Source organism: Neolamprologus brichardi, chromosome 3 (genome assembly GCF_056152115.1).
Source record: "Neolamprologus brichardi isolate AB-2024 chromosome 3, ASM5615211v1, whole genome shotgun sequence".
NCBI lineage: Eukaryota > Metazoa > Chordata > Actinopteri > Cichliformes > Cichlidae > Neolamprologus > Neolamprologus brichardi.
The window spans coordinates 33,339,342-33,361,356 of NC_142106.1; the positions used below are offsets into that span (position 1 = coordinate 33,339,342).

At 44.2% G+C, this 22,015-nt stretch overlaps 1 protein-coding gene across 1 annotated transcript in view; it reads left to right on the forward strand.

The window, feature by feature from the left end:
- The first annotated feature begins 12,252 nt into the window (after window positions 1-12,252).
- Window positions 12,253-22,015, forward strand: part of rbpjb (recombination signal binding protein for immunoglobulin kappa J region b) — a 51,428-nt gene continuing 41,665 nt past the window's right edge. Inside the window, exon 1 of the mRNA XM_087837042.1 lies at window positions 12,253-12,405. Within this exon, the coding sequence (XP_087693168.1) occupies window positions 12,386-12,405 (20 nt within the window). The 5' untranslated portion in view covers window positions 12,253-12,385. The remainder of the gene's footprint in view (window positions 12,406-22,015) is intronic.

A 22,015-nucleotide genomic window follows, 5' to 3' on the forward strand; every position in this document is an offset into this window, starting at 1 on the left:
GGACTACCGTGGTGTGGCTCTTTTGTAATGTATATCAAGTTCACCAAGGGCCTTTTCATCTGACAGGCCATTGTTAAGGAGCGCTAGCCAGCGTTCCACTCCCCTCTTAACCCCACCCACCCGACACGGGAGCAGGTTGGCTTGCAATTGTTTTATGGAAATGTACGCGGGCCTGGCCGGGTGTCTGTCAGGCGAGGACGGCAAGGGTGGGGTGGGGTTTGATTTTGTGTCTGTGGATGTGTGTGTGTGTGTGTGTGTGTGTGTCTGACTGTGAGTAGGTGGGGGGGTTAGCGAGGGGCAGTGGGGGTGGATGTGACGCCGACCCCAGCGAACGCCCCTGACCCCGAGCAGATGGCGAGGCAGGGTCTCTCCGCTGAGCCAGAATTAATAGCGTGTGCCATGTCACATTGTCTGAGACAGGCCTGACTAAAACTCCACCCCCCTCCCCCCACTTCCATCCTGATTTTTGCCCCCCCTCCACCCCACACACACACATATCTGTTTGTATATCTGCTTCACCATTTCTTTTTGCTTGCCCCCTCCTCTTCCTTAAATGTCCCCTCCACCCTGTTCTCCTTCTGGATCTTTTTTTTTTTTTTTTTACCTCCAACACATCACTCGTCTCTTCCTCCTCCCCCCTCCACCCACCCATCATCCACAATCTTCTCCAGCTTCCCCACAGAGTGCTTACTCTTCCAGGCACTCGTTTGCTCATTCATTCACTCATTCATTTATTCACGTGCGCCTCATTCATCCCTCTTTTTAACAGACACTCATTCACAGGTTTGCCCACTCGCCGAGGCTTTATTGGAGGACAATTAAGGCACCTGCGTTTCTAAAGCTCCCCCACTGAATGCCTGCCACCCCATTTCCTCACCCGTCTGTTCACACTACTACTACTGTTCCCTCGCTCGCTTGTTCTAATATCCGGCCTCGCTCGCTAATGTACAGTGTCGCTGGCTCGGCCCAATCGCTCGCCGTCATTCAGTCACGCCATATAAAAATGCAGGCAGAAGATCACTTTTGGTCTTCCATTTATGCTGAGGCCACTGAAAGCTTTTCAAAGATGCATCCCAAAGTGAATACATCTGAAAGTGTTGGTATCAAATTGCCCTGCAGATGGGAGAAGTGGTGATTTATGACTGCCGTGTGATGGATTTATGAGAATCTTGATTTACTGGTGGATAAAAACATTTTCGCAGTGAAAATCTACTTGCAGGTGCTGCACCAAGTGGCCTTCACGGAGCCAAAATGGGAATTAGCAATTTTATTATGTATTGCAAACACGCACATTGCTCCAAGCGTAAGGCTGTCTTATCAGACCTTATCTGCTTTGTTTTGTCGTGCTGTACACATAAAAAAGGTTTCACCCCTCTTTTGGTCAAAGGTGTTATCTTGGACCGTTCCCCAGCTGGTTGCTGAGTAGTTGTAAACCCCAGTCACGGCTCGCCAGGCGCAGCATGCTTGTAAAGTATGCATTTACTGTAAACAGTCTTTATTTGATGTTTCCGACTCCAGCCAGACAGCTTCCCAGTTGTCTTTCCTCCGCGCAGTCCTGCCGTCACTGAAATGGGGAAGATCGTGATTACTAAATTCAACACAGCTGCCCTGCTAGCCTTCCCGGCACTGACTCGCACTGCCCCTCGAGTCCGCTGCACCACCCCTTCCCTGCAGCGGAGCCTCTGCCACAGTAGTGCTGGAAGCTGCTGTCTGTCACTTGGTGAAATCTGTGATAAAAAAGGGTCCTTGTTGCAACGACGGCCGTTAATATTTGCCTTGAAAGTAAAAGTTGAGCCTTTTTAAAAATGTCATTTGCAGCAGTTTTTACTCTGTTTCCAGTTTGTGTCACGTTTTTATTAGTTTCACTATTGCTTGGCAAGCAGTTGGTGAGCGTTTGCAGACAAGGCGGCATCTTCCATGCAAACTACTGGTGACCATGGCAACCTGTTAGTGACCAAAGCAATCGTAAGGAGGTTTTTGCCTCTTTGCAATTTAATTTCTCATCAGCGGGTTGCCGAATAATCACTTTTCCATAGAGACCAGTGACTATCAGGGGATCAGTGACCAGTTTCCATGCCTGCATGATTCGGCCTTAGAAATCATTGAGTACCACCATCTCCAAACCATCATAGCAGGTCTCATTACCTCTAAACCAAAAACAAGACTTAGCACTGAAGTCATCATGTTGACTGTTTATTGTGAAAATAACAACAACAAAAAATAACAAAAAAATAAAAAATAACAAAAAATAACACCCTTTTTGGTTTAGTGTGAGGATGCTAAAATTAGCTCATTCGCACTAAACACAAAGGGCAGCTGGTGCTGCTGGAATTTTAATAGATTTGAAGGCATTGAACTTGATGCTAGTCCATGCAGCAGTTGTTAAAACAGTCTAAAACTGCTCGACTTACAGACCGACTGACCGGCATTGCCTTCCATGGAGCCGTGCCACTAGGTTGGCTAAAATCCACACCCATGCCGTGCTGCCTGTCAGAATGCGGATGTTCACTATCTAGTGTGTGGGTGTGGAACGATCACAAATATTTGCAGGGTCTTTCTCTCTCTTCTCTCCTGGAGCAGCAGGGTGGCTGCCAGGAATTGGACAGAGGGTCAGGGGTATGATCATCCCCCCCTCCATTCCTAATCACCAGTCCTCTTCCTGCCCCTGAGCTCCTCTCCAACCCCTGCCTCCATTCTCTCCATCAGCCCCCAGACGGATAGCTGGGAGATGGAGGAGGGAGGGAGAAAGGAGCACAGGGTCACGGCCCCAGCGGTGCAGCCACTTGGCCAGAGATTGTTTGTGAGTGTGCGCGTTTGGATGCTCCATGTGTGGGCGTGTGTGCAGCTTGCACTGACTGTATCACCTCTTCCTCTTTGTGTGTCAGAGATTTTTTTTTTCCAGCTTAATTTTTGCGGACAAGGCAGGCGCTGCAAAATGTTTTCTGATGTGCGACTACATTTGTGCAAGCGTTCATGTGGAGACAGAGAAGAAGAGAGAGAGAGAGTGTGGGCGTCGAGGAGGCAAAGGTCAAGGTTTGAGAGGTTCACTTGGCTGAGGTTTGTTCCCTCCAAAACCCCCACCAGCCAAATATGCTGCAGTTAACAAAGTAAAGCTGTCTGTCTAAACACGATCTACTAAACAATTGCAATACTAGCCCAGACTTTTTTAAGTCATGTAAACATACAATATATCATGTTTTACAAGTTCACGAGTGCACGAGGAAGAGGAAGCTGGGAGCAAACGTACACGGATATTGGTTTAAGAATCACTGGAGCAACTGATATTTTTCGTCTTGCAGAAACAATCCATTTGAGATGTCCTCAACAAACAAAAAATGCACTTCTTTGAGGTTTGGGCTGAGCTGAGCAAGAGTACTTTGTGCCCACTAATAACTGTCTATCAATCTTTTTGTCATGATATAATACCGCCTGTCACTTGCTCTTGTTAAAGAAACATTAACATTGTGTATTGTAACATTATCGGGCTGCTTCTGCTATGAGCCTTCACCACGCTTTGGCCTTAGAAGTCTTAACTGACGAGGGCGGCAGGCCAAGCTAAACGAGTCACGGTCCTAGTTTACTGAATGTGAATATATCCCGGGAGGTTTCTCACAAAGTGGAAAGCCTTACTTTTGTTGGAAGCGTCTATTGTTATGACATTTTTGACCCTGTTCCTGATTAGTCTCTTAAGGGTTTGCATTTTGGAGACGTTTCGGCTCTTTTTCTGGCAAAGAACGTCACTGGCTTCCGGCCTAGCCGACCGTGATACTGGATCCATAGGCTCAGAAGATGGTGTTTTAACCACATCCTGACAACAAACAAAGTAGCTCGTGTTGAAGTTAGAGGATTTTTGCAGCATATACTCCTTACATCTTCCATAAATCATGCTTTTGATCCACGCGAGGGGGTCAAGAAGAGATTCGTTTCGGGGCTGCATGCATCGATTCAGATTTTCTGAGGTGGAACGCGGCCATCGCTCACATCCATAGAAGCTTTGCATCGCAGCTAAATCGCCAAAGAAAGTGTTGTTTGGATGTTTATGACGAACATCCTGACATTTGAAACAATTAAGGTGAGCTATTTGAGATTTCTGACTCCTATTTTGATTTGTGAGTCATTCATTGAAAGTTTTATGACTTATTACAACACACACGCGATATTATTACACACACTTTTGGGTTCCTGGCTGTCGTCTCTTTACTTAACAGCTCCTCTCGAGGAACAACGATTTATGCTTAATAAAACGGCTTATGGGAGTCTCAGCGGTAGTTGTTGAGGGGCTGGATTGCAGTACACATTTACTTTCCTCACTAACAGTCCCTTAGCTAGACTGAGAGCTGGAACCGGCAATCTTTAGGAAGCCTGCTTGGCTGACTTTGTAGGATCTTGTGCTTGTAATCCCTAAAAGAGCAACTAAGATGTCAGCTTACTATCTTTATTTCCAAGAATGATATGATAGGGTAAATATTTATCCCAAAGAGATGGAAATTGGATATGGTTAGCTGAGCTTAGCATGACCAGAAGTAGGGGAAGCAGCTAGCTTGCCATTTTATCCACATGGGACAAGTATATTCCTGTCACTGATTAGCTTTTCCTGCTACAGTTTACCATTTTTCCAGCTTGCTGAAATATAATATATGATGATGTTTCAATCTTCTCAGTAGAGGTGAACCAGTCAGTTAGCTTAGCTTAGCATGAAGACTGGAAAAGGGAGGAGAGGCCAGGTAGACACTCAGTAAATGCAAAGCTTCTCAAGAAATAGTCTGAGGATTAGCCGGATTAGAGGCTTAGTGAGGCAGTTTCAGGTATACCTGTGGGTTTTATGAAGGTGGTTCACTTCTTATTGGGATACATCAGAATGTAAAAGAAACCAGGCCAAATATATACTGGGTATGCTGACAATGCGACATTATTACATTTCAGTTCTTGCATGGATTGAACATGCATCCATCCATCCATCCATCCATCCATTTGCTGTGGCCACAGCAGTCTCAGCAGAGACCTTACACCAACCTCTCCCCAGGCACTTTCATCAACTCTTCCATGGAGTCATCAAGGCACTCCCAGGCCAACCAAGAAATCCAATCTGTCCAGCATATCCTGGGGCTCGTCTGGCACCTCCTCTAGTAGGACATCCCTAAAACACCTCACCTAGTATGTGCACAGCAAGCATCTTAGTCATATGCCCACACCACCATAAATTATTCATTTGATGGTTCCTAAAAGACCAAGGTCTTTACACTGAGTTACATAGAGTGGGTCTACCAATAAGGAGGCTGATGGATTGATCCCCAGCTCTTCCAGTCCATCTGCCAAAATATCCTTGGGCAAGATACTAGATGCTACTATTCGGGAAAGATCAGGTTTCCTCCAATTTTTCTATCCGATATAAAGCGTGACTGGGCGAATGAGACATGAGGGGGCTCACATTGGTGCAGCTTGCAGCCCACAGTGAAGCAGCAGGAATGAGAATCAGCGCCTCGAATCAGTGACAAAAAAGGCTGAATGTCCCCAGAGTGATCTGCCTTAAGTGGGGGAGTTTAAGCATCTTGAAATCTTGTTCTTAAATGATGATGCGGAAAGTGTAACAATCTGTTGTGGGAAAGACAGAGATGAGAACGACTGCTAAGCTGTATTTAAAATACAGATTAAAAATGTGTTCAATGCTAATTAGACTGGTTGTTATATAGCCACCCTTATTTTCGTACTAAGCTTTTGGTTGATGGACTTTTTCACTGTTTGAATGAGGCAGACTAGTTATTATCACCATTAATGTTAGCCTTTTAGCTAAATGAAGCTAACTAAATGCTATTTTCAGACAAACGTGCGAGATTGGAACAACTTTCTTTTATTAGTACGCATACTTAGGATCCTTTTATGCTTTAGGAAAACTTTAAAGGTGTGTAAAAGTGAAAAGAACTTGCAGATGATTTAAAAAACCTTTTTCCTTAGGCATATGAACAAATAACTCTACATGATGAATGAGCTACATTTTCTGTTGAACGTAGCCTACAGTAGCCTGACCGTTCCCATTATGTCCTATTTAGGCTGCTGCAGAACTCCTTCAGCATTATTCTGAGTAGCAATAATATGTCATTATAAAATGTGTTTCATATACAGAAAAGGGGAAATTTATGTTTGGATGCTTTGATTAAACCCATTGGCATGCATCAATATTCCGAATATTCCCCTCTGACATTGTCACGTTTTCCACCGGACAGTCTTGACTCTCCATAACATAATGCATTCGGCATGTTTTCAGAGCTCACAGTCAGCTCTGCTTTTTTAATCAAAGCACAATACCCCGAGGCAAATGCTGATTTAAAAAGATGGCGACAAGAAACAAAGCCAAGCCGGCCCAGAGCGAGGCTCACATAACTTTTTATGAGAAAGCCTTCCCTCTGGTGAAAACAAGAATGAAATCCGCTGTGCGCTACCCACAACAAGATGATCATCAAAGTGCCATGGCTGCAACGGTGATGTAACTCCTCAGGTAACGGAGCAAATGCGCTATTTTTGCTGATAACCATCGCACTAATGGATTTATGGGTCTTTGTGATCGTGTCGTGCTTGTGAAAGTCTGTAATCTAGCTCTATTACAGCATGTGCGAGAGGATAATTAATGAATACGCGCTGTGGATTTCTGTGATCGCTCTTCATTATAAATTGGGAATGTGATCAGTTATCAGACAAACAATAGATCATAAAGGCTCTTATTAAACCCATAAGCCCTGGATTGTGTTTCTTAAAGCAGCGGTGTAAGTCAATCATATAACATTTCTTTTCCCTTTTTTTTCCTATGTGATATCCAAGCTGTGGGTTAAGGAAGTGTCAGAGCTGCCAGATAGCGTGCCTGTGCAGTTCTCGCTCCACATACGTTTGGCAGCTTGAACTCGCCGTGAACCGTTCAGAGTCCAGGAAAGGGAAAACGTCTCTTTCCTCATGCCTCCCATTCGCCTCTTTCTTTCAGAAGAGCGGGCTTGCAAAACCAGGCCCTTCAGCTCCCTTGACAGTCTGCAAACTTATCACCCTGTCGTTCTCTGCAAAAAGCAGTCGGGCACTGCGGTGCCTTTGGAACCTAATTGTAATGACAGTCATGTGATAAAAGTGAGGAGGCTTTGAATAGAAGGGCGAGAGGGAGAGAGAAGGCGCGCCCCTTACTCGGACACATCATCCTTCCCATTTGTCAAACTGTCTGCCCTCGTCCGCCCCAGGCTTTTCCCACGAGGCCTCGGCAGCGAGACAGATGGACCTGACGGATGGACGAATAGACAGGGAAGCCCTTTTCTGCCGTGAACTCAGACTCACACGAGCCAGAGTTGATCAGTTTGTAATTTTTATTCTTGCAATAACGCACTGATGAGTTTGTTTACAGCAGTAAGTGGACTTTTCCTGCAACCGAGTCCATCCTTCATGTCCGCATCCATCAGCTCGCGTGTCTTACATCTGACCCAGTGTCTCTCGGCCCACCTTCCTCTGTCTGTCGCTGCTTTGCACTTCTACTGTGCTGTAGCGTGTCAGGAAGTTTCACCACCCCGGCTGTAATGAGTAAGTTGAAGAGTTGCTCGTCAGGAAGCTTGATCTGCACTTCCCTAATTGGTTCACTTTCTCTCTCGCGCTTTGTTCGACTCGTCACATCTGCTGATAAAAATCATTTCCCTCTTTTATGGCTTCTTCTTTTTTTTTTCTTAGAAGTGTTACTAGGGCCTTCAGCTTAGCGGGATAAGCTGGATGAGAAAATTGGCCAAACTAACAGAACAATAACGCGTTAATTTTGCAATTTCAACTCAGTACTCAAAGGAAGGGGAATTGTGAGACTTTACTGTCGATTGGTGCAACACCACCCTTCAGCCCAAACCGTTCAGACTGCGGCGCTGATGGGATGATGTACGAGTTAGTGGCGTTTCCGCTGGGGACTAGGATTTCTCTCGCCCTCTATCTCAATCTGTCTTTCATTCTGAGCCACAAGCTTAAAGCAGTCAAGTGCAGGGATTTATAGACCCGAGGCTTACGGCTTAGTCATGATTGCCTGAATTGGCCTTGGCTCTGGTAAAATAAATGGTTTTTCACTCCTAATGAGAGAACGGGACATGGAGGGGAAGGAGGAAATTGAAATGATGAAGAAAAATGATCAAGAATCCAAAGCTTGAAGCAGGAGAGAAACGTGTATATGACAGGAAAAAGCCTTAAAATTGTGTTTGCAAGTGACCTTTTAAATCGAGTTACCAGGAAAGGTCAAAGTTCAGACTTTGAAGTTTTGGAATTGCTAATAGCACTAAAATGTAAAAGTGAAGTAGCTTCTTCTCTTTTTCTATTTGACTCCTATTTTCTCTGAAAACTGTAGTTGCTCTTTTTTTTTTTAAAGCTTTTTTTCCTTTTACTGTGTTCAGCTGTAAAACATTTGAGGAAACTTTATGCTTCCCCATTCAGCTCTGAGTGTAACTGGAGGTTCTCGGATGGCTATAAAAAAAAAGAAGGAAAGGAAAAATGGTTGAGGGCAGGATGAGGTCCTCGTCTCTGAGGTCTCTGCGTCTTCATAGAGCGGGCTGCAGGCCAGGCACACTCTATGCAACTCTTTAACTCGCCCTCCTTTTTTTCTCTTTCTCTCTGGCAGAACAGTGAAGCTCCGTAAAAATGAATTATGCATTTGAAAGATATGAAATGGGTAGATTTATACAGTGTACGCTGGGGGATATCACATCTGCTACTTTACACAGAGAATCTGTTTGGTGGTGCTGCGCACTGACACTGATAGGTTATCTGTCACGGACAGAGGTGAGCAAAAACTGCTATTTCATGCGCTCACACTTTTTTGATTTCTTCTTGATTCGTATCATATCTCACAGTGAGCGGAATAGTTTGATATTTTGGAAACTGTTTGCCTTAACAGTTCATTGAAAATACACCACGCTCATGTTCCTGTAGCTGGAGCCAGCAGCCGGTTAGCTTAGCGCAGAATAAAGACTGTCTAAGAGACTCATATAATGCAGGTACTGAGGACTTTAGATCGCCAATGTCACCAATTTAGTGTCCAATCAACAACCTGTTTCGTGACGTCACAGTGGCCTTTGACTGACAGACTGTATATAAAAGATGGTGGTAGCCAACACAGCATCACCCACTGACTCTGAAGCCTCAGTTTTAGCATTTGGACATCATAGTGGAGCCAGACAGCCTAGCGTGGTCAGAAGTGTGCATTCACATAAAAAATACAGATATCTGCTAATCAGCAGGCAGAAATAACATATCACTGATATATAAAAGGTGTTGGGTGGTCTTTTAGTAAAATTAAATACACAGCAAGATGTATTATTTGTCAGGTAATTACTATAAAAATACTTTTAAAAAATCACCACTGCAGAGGTAAAGCCCAGCAGGCAGATGCTGTCAGTCAAGTCTTAAATTTTATTAAGACTTGACTAGCAATGTCAAGTCTTAATAAAATTTAAAAAGGTCAGCTATAAAGGTAGCGCTGAGATTTGGTGGTTAGCGCTTTTGCCCTACAGTGAGACAGTCCTGGGACTGAATACACCAGCTGTCTGGAGCCTCTCTGTGTGGAGTTTGCATAGTTTTCCTGAACCGTCCTGAGACAGAAGTACTGGGAGAACTACATCTACACTCTAAAGATATGCTATATTAGCTGTAGGTAATATGGTAGCAGTTTAAGTAGAGACACCCAGATCTCCCTCTTCCAGGCCACCTCATCCAGCTCTTCCGGGGGCTCTCCGAGGCATTCCCAAACCATATCATCTATCCAGCATGACCCCAGGGCCTCCACCCACTGGGATATGCCTGGAAGACCCTCTAATGTGGAGGAGTAGCGGCACTATACCAAGCTCTGCCTCCTGGACTCAAGTGTTAAGCTTTGATTATATTTTTCACACCGTGAATCAATCCACTACTGTCGCTTGGGTTAGAGTGATGCAAGGTTCATCATTAAACGTGGAGTGCAATGGTTTGAGTGGAAGTGGATGTCCATGTCTGTGTCAACAATAGAGCATAATCAACGTTTTAGCCCTGCAACAGACTGGCGGCCTATCCAGGGTGTATCCCGTCTCTCACTTCATGACTTTTGGTTGCCAGACTCCAGGGGTCTGGCAACCCTGAACTGGATGGAGGACATGGATGGATGAATCCATTCACTTTCTTTCCAAACTGCTTAGACTACCATGACCTGGATGACTGAGAACCTATACAGACATGTTCATGTCTCCTACAGGTCTGACATCTTAACGTTGAACCAACTCACGTTTGAAGCCTGCCTCAAGTGGCCATTTGAGGAAATGTACTTTTGCAATAGAGATTGACAGACCACGTGACTTTCGCGCATCGCATGCTGGGTACTCGTGGCAAAACAATCCAAGCAATGCATCAAACGCAAGCATTTGCAGCACCGCAAAACGTTCATTCTCCGGTTCCAATACCTTCTTGCTTTTTCTTTCCCCCCCAAAAAAGGTATGTACAAAACAAAGTAGAACAATGCCGGTCTGTACAAAGACAGACTTGATGAAAACTCAAAGAAAAGATAAGAAAAAAAATTAAAGGAGTGAAAGGGTTAGACCCTTACGAGCACGTCTTCATTTCAAAACAACTTAAATATCCCTCAAAAACTAATGTTAAGTTGATATTTTAATCAATAAAAAACAATTAACTGTAAAAACTCAAATATAAAAAGATGAACATATTTCCCAATATATTAAATTACCCATCTGTCATTACCCATATATTTTAATACTTTAACAAACAATTGCCAGATGGATTATTTATTGACCTTTTTGACGAATAAAAAAAAAGAAATTAAATATTAATTTGGATATATGAGTTTTAATCTGTATCATATTTGCAACATTCAGATTTTGTGTGTGTGTGTGTGTGTGTGTGTGTGTGTGTGGGGGGGGGGGTCATACTGACAATTCAAAAAGCCTCAAAAATTGACAAAAAAGTGTATTGAAAAATATACACTTGACATTACAAGGTTAAGAAAAAGCTTTAAGCTTAAACTATTTTCCTTAAAAATATTGTGTGCATTTACACATAACAGCAAATATCCCTTTGGTGTTTGTCTATTTTTTTTCTTCTTTTTGATCTTCTTCATTCACCCAAGACCAACTTTTCCACACAAAACAGCCAGAGGCAGATCACTCACACAACATCTAACAAACGAAAGCATTGACTTGCCATCGGTGTGGTCTCAAAAGCCTTCGTTTCCTCTTTGAAGTTGGAAAAATTCCCACCAGAAGTCACTTGTTAGCTGAACAAAGATTCCAAACAGATTTAAATGAAGGCTGTATGGGCACAAACACACATGGGGATGGGGACCTACATGAAGGTTTATGGCTCTTAGACCCCCTCCCAGATAAACAAGAATGGCTTGACCTGTTTGTTGTGGGGATGGTATAACACACAAACTGTTGGAAATGCACTTGAGGGAGGGGTGGAGTAGGGGCAGAAGCAGACAAGAAAAAAAAAGGGGGGGGGGGGGGGCTAATAAAGCTTATGCCACATTTGCAAGCATGATCATTCTAAATAATAGCCTCCCTTGTACTTTGGGCTGAGGTTTGGTGTGGAGGGTGGTCATGGGACTGCCCAGTGTGATAGCAATGCACTAATCTTCTCTGTATGGTCCATTCGCATGTGTTCACACCATTGTTTCCACATTCTAAACAGGGACTGTAATGTTACCCAAGGGAATTGTATATTTGGGGCGTAGAAACCCTCCATTAATTTCTACTCTCATTTAAAGTCAGGGTACCCTTGCAGGTTTGCTGTCTGCAGTCAGCTGGGGAGCATATATGGATGACAATTTGGCTTGTAATTGCACACAGCTGTAAACGCAGGGACTCCACATGGAGACAGGATGCCTGCAACAAAATGCGCGTGAGCCTGGGAAAACAAAAATCAAGGCTTTCCTCACCACTATCGTTTTTCCCCCTCTCAAACCAATCGGTGCTGTAATTTATTACCCGGTGAACACGTGGGAATAGTATTTCAGCGCCACAAGATAAACAAGTACTCGATTTCACGCATATCTCGCGATAGGGGACGCTCCCTCTGTGCTCGCCTATTGTGAGAGTTTTCCAATTCTCGCGTGAATTCGGAAGTTTCCCACGCCTGTTGTTGTGGCGTCTGCCCTTTTCGCTCACTCTCTCTCTCTTTCAGTGAGTGTGTGAGTGTGTGTGCGTGTGTGAGAGAGAGAGTGTGTATGTGTTGCTGTTACCCGCCGCCTCCCCTTTTTTTCTCTCCGTCTTCCTCACCCACCCCCTTTCTCTCCGTCTCCCTCGTCCCTACACCTCCAGTCCTGCTCCTGTTGTCTCGGCGGATTGTTGGGCTGTGGGAGAGAAGGGGATATCGCGAGTATTGGAGTTTTGGTGAGAGTTTGTGGAAGATGGCGCCTGTTGTGACAGGGTGAGTCTGAGATTCGGGGCGGTGGGGAGCGGAGTTGATAAGAATATAACTTATTGCCATGAAATAGCTCACTTTTAACCCACGCGTTGTATCACCGAGCACACTGCACGTCCTCTGGCCGATGGTTTAGTAGCCAGAAGCCGTTTCTTTGTGTCAGTGTCTTTGCGTGCGAGTGTTTTTCCCCCCTCTTTGACCAGTTACTTGCTTGAGCTGACTGTTGCTGCAGTGTTTTGTGAGCTAGCCCCTCTGCTAAGCGATACTTCACCCCCGGTGGTCCTTTTCTCCCAGACAACGGCGAACTGTTAGCTGCCAGGCTAAAAAGCTAGACATGTTTGCGGGAGTAATTTGACGCCGATATCGCCGTTTCGTTTGAATCCCACCGACCGGGCTCACGCTGAGAGCTCTCGTTTTAATTCCTCGCCCTGTATTTGTTTTCGAAACGTGCTCAACATCCAGCTAGCCGGGGCAGCACGCTTACGAATCGGGACTCACGACTTAATGCGGCTAGCTGCCCGATAGTGGACGCTAGCTATAGGTGTTTGACTGAAACACGTTGCGGTTTTTGTGGCCAAACTGTCCGTTTAGCATCGGGTTTTAAAACACTGTTGGCGCCGTGGTTTTCGCTTAATACGGCGTGTTAGCCGTCAATATTGAAGCTACCCCCCACACATGTATATACACACACAGCGTATAGCATGTACTTTTATGACTTCAGCTCTCTCCAAGAAGTGTAGCACTGTTGTATTTACTACACAAACAGCGACGTGGCTCTTATGAAAACCTAGTTCTCAAATGTGGAGTGCATCTAAGGACAAAATGCACAGCTCATGGCCATGTGTTTTTTAACCCCATCATCGCTGAAAAAAAATTGTCCAGTTAACCCGAGTGATCCGTCTCGTTTGTCTTATTTATCATATCTGTGTGACAGCTGCGACTTTTTGCTACTCTGCACCGACAGCCCAAAATATTAAACGCCCATCTTCGTAAAGTCATAAAGCATTGTGTGTAACAGTCAAATGTAATGTTTTGTATTTCCACCTTGAAAATTTGTGACTGGGTATAGTTGGCGAGGGTTGAATAATTGCAGCATCTCCATGCTTTTAATAGGAAATGTGACTTGCTTAACATTTTCAAACATCCATTGATCTGAATGTCGCTGCTTGTTTTGTCATCACTCATCAGCACTGTGTGACCGTGTTAATTCAATGTAAACGGGCTGTAGACCAGGTGGTGCTGTGTATAACTGAGCCGATTGGCTTTTCTACTCTGGTCAGGCTTTAGAATAAATCCTGATTAAAATTATTTGGCTTCACATTAGCTAGACACAACCTTTTTTTGTGGGTCTGGTTGGCTGCTGCACTGTGCAGGCAGTAATCCCCACAGACTAGGCACAGTGGGTGACAGACATTTGCAGGGCTTGCTGGAGGTGTGTGTGTGTGTGTGTGTGGGGGGGGGGGGTGCTGCTGCTGTGTATGTTCATTTGGGGTTTTCCAGCAGAAGTGAACTGATTTTAGTTGGGGCGGGGGCAGAGGGAGGGAGCACGCAAGAGGGCAGGCGGGTCAGGTCTGGGTGGCTGGCCACCTGTCCAGATGATATCTCCAGATTCGTGTGTGTGTGTTTTTCTGCTAGTGGGAGGGGAGGGAGTCGGTGGGTGCGTGAGAGGTTCAACAGAAAATTAAAGTGCCATAAGGCCATTTTTTCCCCCTTTTTATCCAGCTAGTGGCAGACCTTGTTCATTGTAACGGTCAGAGGGGCACCAGTGAGCCTAAACACACCCTGTTGCCCTAGTATATGGTTTGTGTGGTTCTGGTTTTAAACTGGGAGGGGCTCTGTAACCACACAGTTGTTAATAGTATCACAGCTCCTCTGCTGTGTTGTACAAAGGCTGCAGACAAAGATTTGTTTGACTTTGCTATCGTAGTCTCTAAAGGTGGATGGAGAGTTGTTAGGGGGCGGGCCGAATGTATGTGCCAGAAAACAATCATCTGTGTTGGGCTTTCAGTGCATGTCTCTATAGCTCTGGTTATTATCAGATACATTAGAAAACACATGATAAATTATTCACAATTTATCTATCAGATCTCAGGCAGGCTTGAAAAATGTCCGAGAACAGTTTGTAATTTCCTCCTAGACAAAGATGAGGAGCCGCGGTCAGCTTGAATTCGTGTCATTTACAGCCTATTCGATTCCTGATAATAAAGAGGTCCATTGATGAAGTTCCCTGCAACATGTCTTTTACCTTAGTTCCCCTTTATCTGCTTTCTAAGCTAAACATGCAGCATTAAAACATTATGAATAGTTTGTGGAGCACCTTGATGGGGTTTTCTTTATATGTTAATTCACGTTAACTGCACATTAACTAGGTTATACATTGATTTGCTAAGCTAATGGTTGTTTTCATTGTTGACTAATTTGTTGATTAAATCAATCAATACATCAGTTCATCATTTTGTCTGTGAACATGGTTTTTCCTGTGCATGTAAAAAAAAAATAAAAATTGGCACCCTTCAAGGTTTGTTTTTTTTTTTTTTTTTTGGCCTTCCACCAAAGAAAAATCGTGGGCTTTTTTGTTTGTTTGTTTGTGAGGTTTAATTTGCTGAAGGTTTTTATTTATGGTCAGAATTGCCACAAAAATGCGCAGACTTCACACTCACAGAAAACACAGACCATCAGCCTTGACTGTATATGCTGACTTGTGTCATCAGTGCCCCCAAAGCCCATTTTGAGCTAACAAAAAAGCCCCGTATGATGTAAATTTATAACTAAATATGTAAAATGAGGCCAAAGGAAAATGCATACATGCGGATTCCGTTTTGTTCTTGGTTCTTTTGGGGGGGGGGGGGAACACAATTAACAGTGCACACAATCTTCTCCCCTGGTTTAACACACTCATGTTGCAACCACAACACAAATTAGCCACAAACCAAACAAACTCTTGAGCCTTCCTTGTTTATGTATTAGAAGAGGAAAAAACACACAACCATGGTCATATATGGCATTGCTTTCGTAATCCCCCCCCCCGCCAGAGAAACTGATTGTGATGGCTGAAAGAGCAGCACTGTTCACCTGGGATGATAAAAGCATGAATCACTTATTTCAACACAGCTCTGCCTTTGCTGTGTGCCCCAGGGGGACGAGATTCCATTTAGCTCACCCCCCCACACTCCTCGTCTGTCCCCCTGCCAAAAAAAGGGGGAAAAAAAAGAGAGAGAGGAGTCTTTCAGGCCAAAAGCCAAGCGTCTCTGTGCTGGTGTAATGATAGTACTGAGCCTGTCTTTGAGGCGCAAACTTGTGTTCTTGTATTTGTTTGGATGAGCGTGTGCTTTGAGCTCCGGGTCTGTGTTCATCCAGTTTAATGTGCACGTTTGAAGGGTGTACCTAGACATTAAAGTTGATCTGTGTGTGTGCATGTGCATCCACTCCCCAGGGTCCTCTCCTCTTCCCTGCTTCCTTTCATAAAAGGACAGATTCAGAGAGAGCAGCAGATGTCGAAGCGCTGACCTTTATGGTGGCAAAGGCTCGGGCTAGAGTTAAAAGACATGCCGAATCACCCCCCTCCCTCCCTGCTCCACACTTCTACCCCACACTCACGCACACACCCCTCAAAGCAGCAGCAGCCCCATGTCCACCTGCGTGTGCACACACACTCAAAGGCAGAGCGCTCCTAGATAGGTTAACACTGGAGAGGATACTGGAGAGAGCTACCTGATCTGTAAGCCACCTCAGGATCCTGCAGCCTCCGCAGCTGCCTCCTATCCACCCAGAGCTGTGAAAATCTTCAAAGTGTGTGGCATTTGGGGGTTACGAGCCAGGGGAGGGGGCCGTGAAGCTGCACAGAAGTCACAAGCAAAAGCACCAAAGCAAATGTGCCACAGCCAGACATCTTTAGGGGAGGATTTATTTCTTGTGCACAGTAGCCTATTGTTTTGGAAGTTCATACATATCCATTACTTTACATGATTGAAATATTCCCCGAAGCCTATAGTTTCTTTGAGAGTTCAGATTTAGCTTGTTTGTTTCGAAGGACAGCGGGTTGCTTAAAAGCCCCACACGCCCTGCTTGACTCAGTGTCTTCATTCTCTTGTTTCCCTATTCAGGCTGTTTGTGTTCGTCTGTCTCGGGGGAGCAACCACAGGAGACACCCAGGGGGATAGAAATGCACATTTTTTCGTAATTTGGCCTGGATCGCTGCCAAGTCAGCCGTCTTCGTTCTTGGTCCTCAGCCACGAGCATAAGTGTGCGCAAACTAGACATACCAGCATAACACCCCCTCCACTTCCTTTCTGCTTATTCTAAGTGGCTGTATGTGTTTTAATGACCTTTTTTAACATGGGTGCATGGCTGGAAGGGAAAAAGAGCCTGATAACAGAGTTGGATGCTTCATGCAAAACCACAGCACGAGGGGGATTTATTTACTTGTAGAAGGCGTGCATTAGTCTGAGCTTTTTTTTCTTTTCTTTCTTTTTTTTAAAATCTTTGGCATTTCCCAAAAATCTCACTGCTGTTTGGTTCAGCAAGGATGAGACAGATCGTTCTGATGTAAGTTTTGAAAACATCTCTGCCCTCATATTTGATAGAGGCCCAGCTCTTATTGGTAGTGTTGTTGTTGTTCTTGGCCTCTGCTTCATGTCTTAGCTAAGGCTGGCAAGAGAACCAAAAAGCTAAGACGAGGCGAACACGACAAGCGGCGGTACATACTCCTCTGCCGATTCTGGTTTTGGAGCGCTTCTTTCTCACTTCCAGGAGAGTTTCCTCAGACCCGGAGTTTGCCTTTCCCTGCCCCTTGTTCCTTTGCTGTTTGTTGTGATTACAGCCATGCCAAGGGAATGGTGGTTTCTACTGTGTCAGCACTTTTTGCCCCCGCTGTCCGTCCACATTCAGGATGTTTCATTCAGAAAACACGAGCTGATTCCCCCTGTCTGACTCCTGTTTGCGTTCTCTCTAGTTCAGTGAGCAAACCATTGCCCACTTCCTAAGCAGGAGCAGCTGAACTCAAGAGGAAAAAATATTAGACTGAAGGCTGTAACGATTGTGTATTTGCTTCTCTCTGCCTTTTTGTTTTTCTTCCATAAAAGGAGATAAAAGCAACAGGGCAGTCGTGATATGCTGCTCTAGATTTCAGGACAATTACTAGAGAGATTTATTTTCTTTATTCTGTTGACTCAGGTAATTGGCCTTTGACTATCATATGTAGTTTGTGGGGCTCAGAAGCATTGTTGTCGGAGCTTTCTGTTCTCAGATGACTGCACTCGGCTGCTTCATCCATTAAGAGGAAGGGTAGAAATATACACAGGATCCCCCGTGTTGGGAAAGCCCCCAGTGAAGCCGCCTCCCACAGCTGTAAGCAACTGCCACTATTTCTGTATTAGATAAGAAGGGAGTGGCAAGCAGCAAGTCAGCCTTTAGTAAACCTTCTACAAACAAATGTTGGTTTATTCTTGGGTTTATGATGCAAGGTCCGCTGATAGCCACACAGCGGTATCTGACTCGTGCCTGTGCTGGATACAAACACTGCTTTTTGGCTTTGATTGATGCTCGCAAGTCTGTTTTTGAACAAGCAATTTAACAGACCAACATCGGTTTATGTTCAGGGATGCATCTGCTTTTGTTTTTGTACTGTCAGTGATGAAGTTTGTGTGTACCATGAGCTAATCGTGCTTATTGTGCTTATTTTTTGCAAGTCATTTCATTGCATGACTTGCAACACATGTTTGTTATAGGTTTGTCCGACCGTTGGATGAGATGATTAAATGTTGTTGTCCAACCTGGCAGCAGAATGTAGGTTGGCTCATATAAACACTTGACTGGAGTAATTGCCAGTGAACACTGTAAATTTGATTGTATGAATTGAATATTGATTTTAAACAAAATTATGACATTTGCATGTGAAAAAGAATAAATGCGTGTGTGTGGGGGGGGGGGAATAAGCAGCACTACCGGTGGCTCTGTGTCCTCGATAGCGGCACAGAATTTTAACCCAGATTTCCACTTGAAAGGTTAGTACACCCAACGATGCTGGGGCGTTAACAGGGCTTCATTAGCTCTGTGGTGTAGGCGGAGGTGCGGGTCTCGCTGCGCAAGACTTCTGACATGCCACTGCCAATGTTCGAGCGAGAGAGAGAGAGGTGTACGATTGAGACTGCTGTAATTGGTGAACATAAGCAACTGAAACAAATCATGTAAAGCCATAACATCTGTGTCATTTGTTTTCTTGCTTGGTTTTTTTTTTAAATTTTTTTATTTTGTCGTTCTTGGTTCTTTTACATGTGTGAATAGGTTACAGTAAGCTGACTGCATGCATGAGCTAGGTTAGTGATTGTAGTTTGTCTGAAAAGACAATTCGCTGATGCTTGGATATGATGTGGCTGTAATGGGTTTGATTTGGTGTGGGGCTTATTTGGCTGGAAAGGGTCTGCAACATTGCTATAATAGTCTATAGCCTCGTCCTCAGCTTGGCTCTGTTTCAGTTTGTTTTCCATTACATTTGAGTACCACCTTGATGTGGGTCAAGTCGTTATAGCAAGGCAGCCTGAAAGTCTGTGACGTCATTTGTACACGACACAAACGCAACACATCAGCAGAGGACATGGAGGTGATGGTATACCTGCTACTTGGTCTATAGTTTACAAAAAAAAAAAGGGTGGCTAGCCAGTGATGCTAGTGGTGGGATGTGTAGCCATGTCCCTCATTGCTGGGTTTGAGTCGTGTGAAGGAGTCGAAGTCATGACCCGTCCAGTGACATCACTCCCTACCACCTAATGGGAAGCCCTAAAAAACGAGTAGTTTTTCAGTTGCTAGCAGTTGCCATCACTGCTAGCAACTGATGGCTCAGTTGCTAGCAGTGCTACGAAATATTGGCTACACTGTTTGCACATTGTACGATCCAAACTCACACATGCTTTGGACTTGGTGGCTGGAAGGTTTTAGGCTGGCTGATGTCCAATCTGATAGTGATGGGCATTTGTGCTCTCACATGCACATGTATCTGATAAGTCCTAGAAAAGTTCAGGGCTTTGACGCACATGATGAATTTGTTACATTCGACAGATAAATTTGATGTGTGTGTGGAGTGAGATGTATTTTGAAAGCGCCTAATTTCAGCAACATGTAAAAATAAGATTGGATCACTGAAGCTTGTGATTGTTTCATATGTCTCTTAAAGACACTCATTATTTATTTATGAATGAAGTTTAACCTCATCCGTTAGACTGTGCTCCACAGTGACTGTTTTCGGGTGCGTTTTCTTACTCTTTCTCTAACAGGCAAGTTTAGAGAAGGTTTTATTTTCTCCAATTTCAATAAATTAGTATATCGATCTCCAGGAGCAACCCTAGTACGTTTTTGTGTTTTTCAACCAGACTATTTCTGCAAACCGGCCTTTAGAGAAACAACCAGGGAAGGGATGGCAGGCCTGGAGAGATGAGCAGTCTGCACTCCCCCTCTCTGCGAAGGAGAGAGCGAGGGAGCAAACAGTGCAAGTAATCAAGTGTCAGGAAAATAACCGAGACTGGGGATCTGGGATTCCAGGAAAGACAAGCTGTTATCTCCAAATGTTGCTTTGCATTGTCCGATTGTTTGACTGAGGCTGCTGGAGAGTTTTACTGAAGAATCTGCCTGGTGGCATTCCTGTGGCTGTTGACGTCAGGAGGTTTTGGCCTTTGCTTGGAATCACAATGAAGTAATGGACATGTGTATCGTATTCTGGATCGGTCTATTGATTGTGGTTTAGGAAACAATACTTTTTTTTTTGGTCTGGTTCATGTTGTGGTCGATCATCTTGCACTTGTGGCTGCAGTTTCAAGTCCTCCACCGTTGCCATCATAATGGAAGCACTGCTGAAGAAAGTATGTGAGGTTTCCCATGAGCTCATGGAAGGAAGCTAACTTGTTTATATTTTTTTCTTTTAAAATCTACGGATTTATTTAAAAAGTCACCAGCAAAGTTTCCCCAACTCACTACTGGATTCTTTGGAATTGAGCCTCAATGAGCCCAACCTGAACACCAGCTGCCCTTAAATAAACCAGACTCTGCTTCATCATGAACCACTCTCTACCAGCAACTAATGAATTCCACACTGTTAATATGTTTTTAATCAGAAAGTCGTAAAAGTAAATAATTTTTGTCCAGTGTGTGTTTGTGTGTGCGGCTGGCTTAGATTCTTGTGTCACATGCTTTTAATGACAGCGCTGCCTATTTTGGGAAAATGTCATGTTTTGAAGAGGAACAAGTAGCAGGAACAACGTCCCCTTTCCCCAACACAACAGCAGCAGCGAAACCAGACGGCAGACTGTAGCTGACAAAGTCATTGCTGTACTGCTAACGTACACACAAGCACACTGAGGTTTCTCCGTTTTGTTCAGTTTGCAGCAGATCATCTCACAGCCTGTGAGCTAAAGGTCATGTCTCGCTCTCGCTCGGTCTCTGGTTCTGCCAGGAATTCTATTTTTTCCTCTTGTTGCAGCGCAGTAAAGTCCTTTGGGTGGTTTTTGAGGCAAGGGCAGGGCAAGAAGACAGTGGTTAGTTTGCCTGAGCTGATAAATGCCCAGAAACTGAGCTTAATTTTGGACCGTCCCAATTTAAAAGGCAGACATGTACGCTGAAGAGATACAGTCCAGTTTTTGATCACAGATTTCTCATTTTAATCAGCTTACAACGAAAACACCAAATAGCTTAAGGTGTTGACTGGACGAAAAAAGACATTTATAGAAAACATGTAGTTTTGTAGGAAGCTAACAATCTTTACAACAACAACTAATTCATCCAATGAGAATGATTCAGCAGGGTTGATTTGTAATTCATCTTTTGCCTTCCGTGATGCTAACATGTCATTTTGTGCCAGTGTTTGAGCTTCATGTTAAATGTTTGCATTACATGCAGTTTAACGCCACGGTGTTCCTGCACAAAGCCTCGCTGTAGTGCAAGCCAAGCTTGAGATGTTTTTGCAAATGTTTTAGTAACAAGGCCACTCGACCTGTTTTATGGCGAGGCGACAGGGAAAGGGTGCACGCTCAGAGGGAAAAAAAAACAATTATCTTTTGAGTCGGCTCCACGTTACGAAACGCCAGGCTCTGTTGGGGGTTTCGTACGCTTCAGGGTGAAATGCAAAAATATTAAAAGTTTGTTCTGTGCGATCGGTGTCTGGTTAAGATGAACAATATTGAAATTCAGTACGTAGGTGACAGGCTGCCGTAGTTGTGAAATGGGACACCTGTGATGGCAAGCATCTGCAGAAATCTCCTCTCTAGTTGATGAATGTGCCCTGGGCTTTGTGGAATAAAATAAATAATGCATCCAAAATGAAAATGGAAACATTCGTGATGTTTTCAGGAATTTTTGAAAGATTCAAGAGGTATTCTGAAATATTTTGAAGCATATATTGTCTTGGTTGCCTTATTGTTTTGTGTACGTAAAGGTTGATTGTGCCTCCTCCCAGTCTTTGGTGTGTTAGGTGAATGTGTAAGCCACTATACCAGGAATGGCAAACTCATTTTAGATCGCGGGCCACATACCTCCCACTTCGATCTTATTGGGGTCTTTATCAATTGGATAAGCTCTAAAACTTACAAGAATACAGTTAAAAGTTCAAAATCTATGCACTTATTTCTTAAGA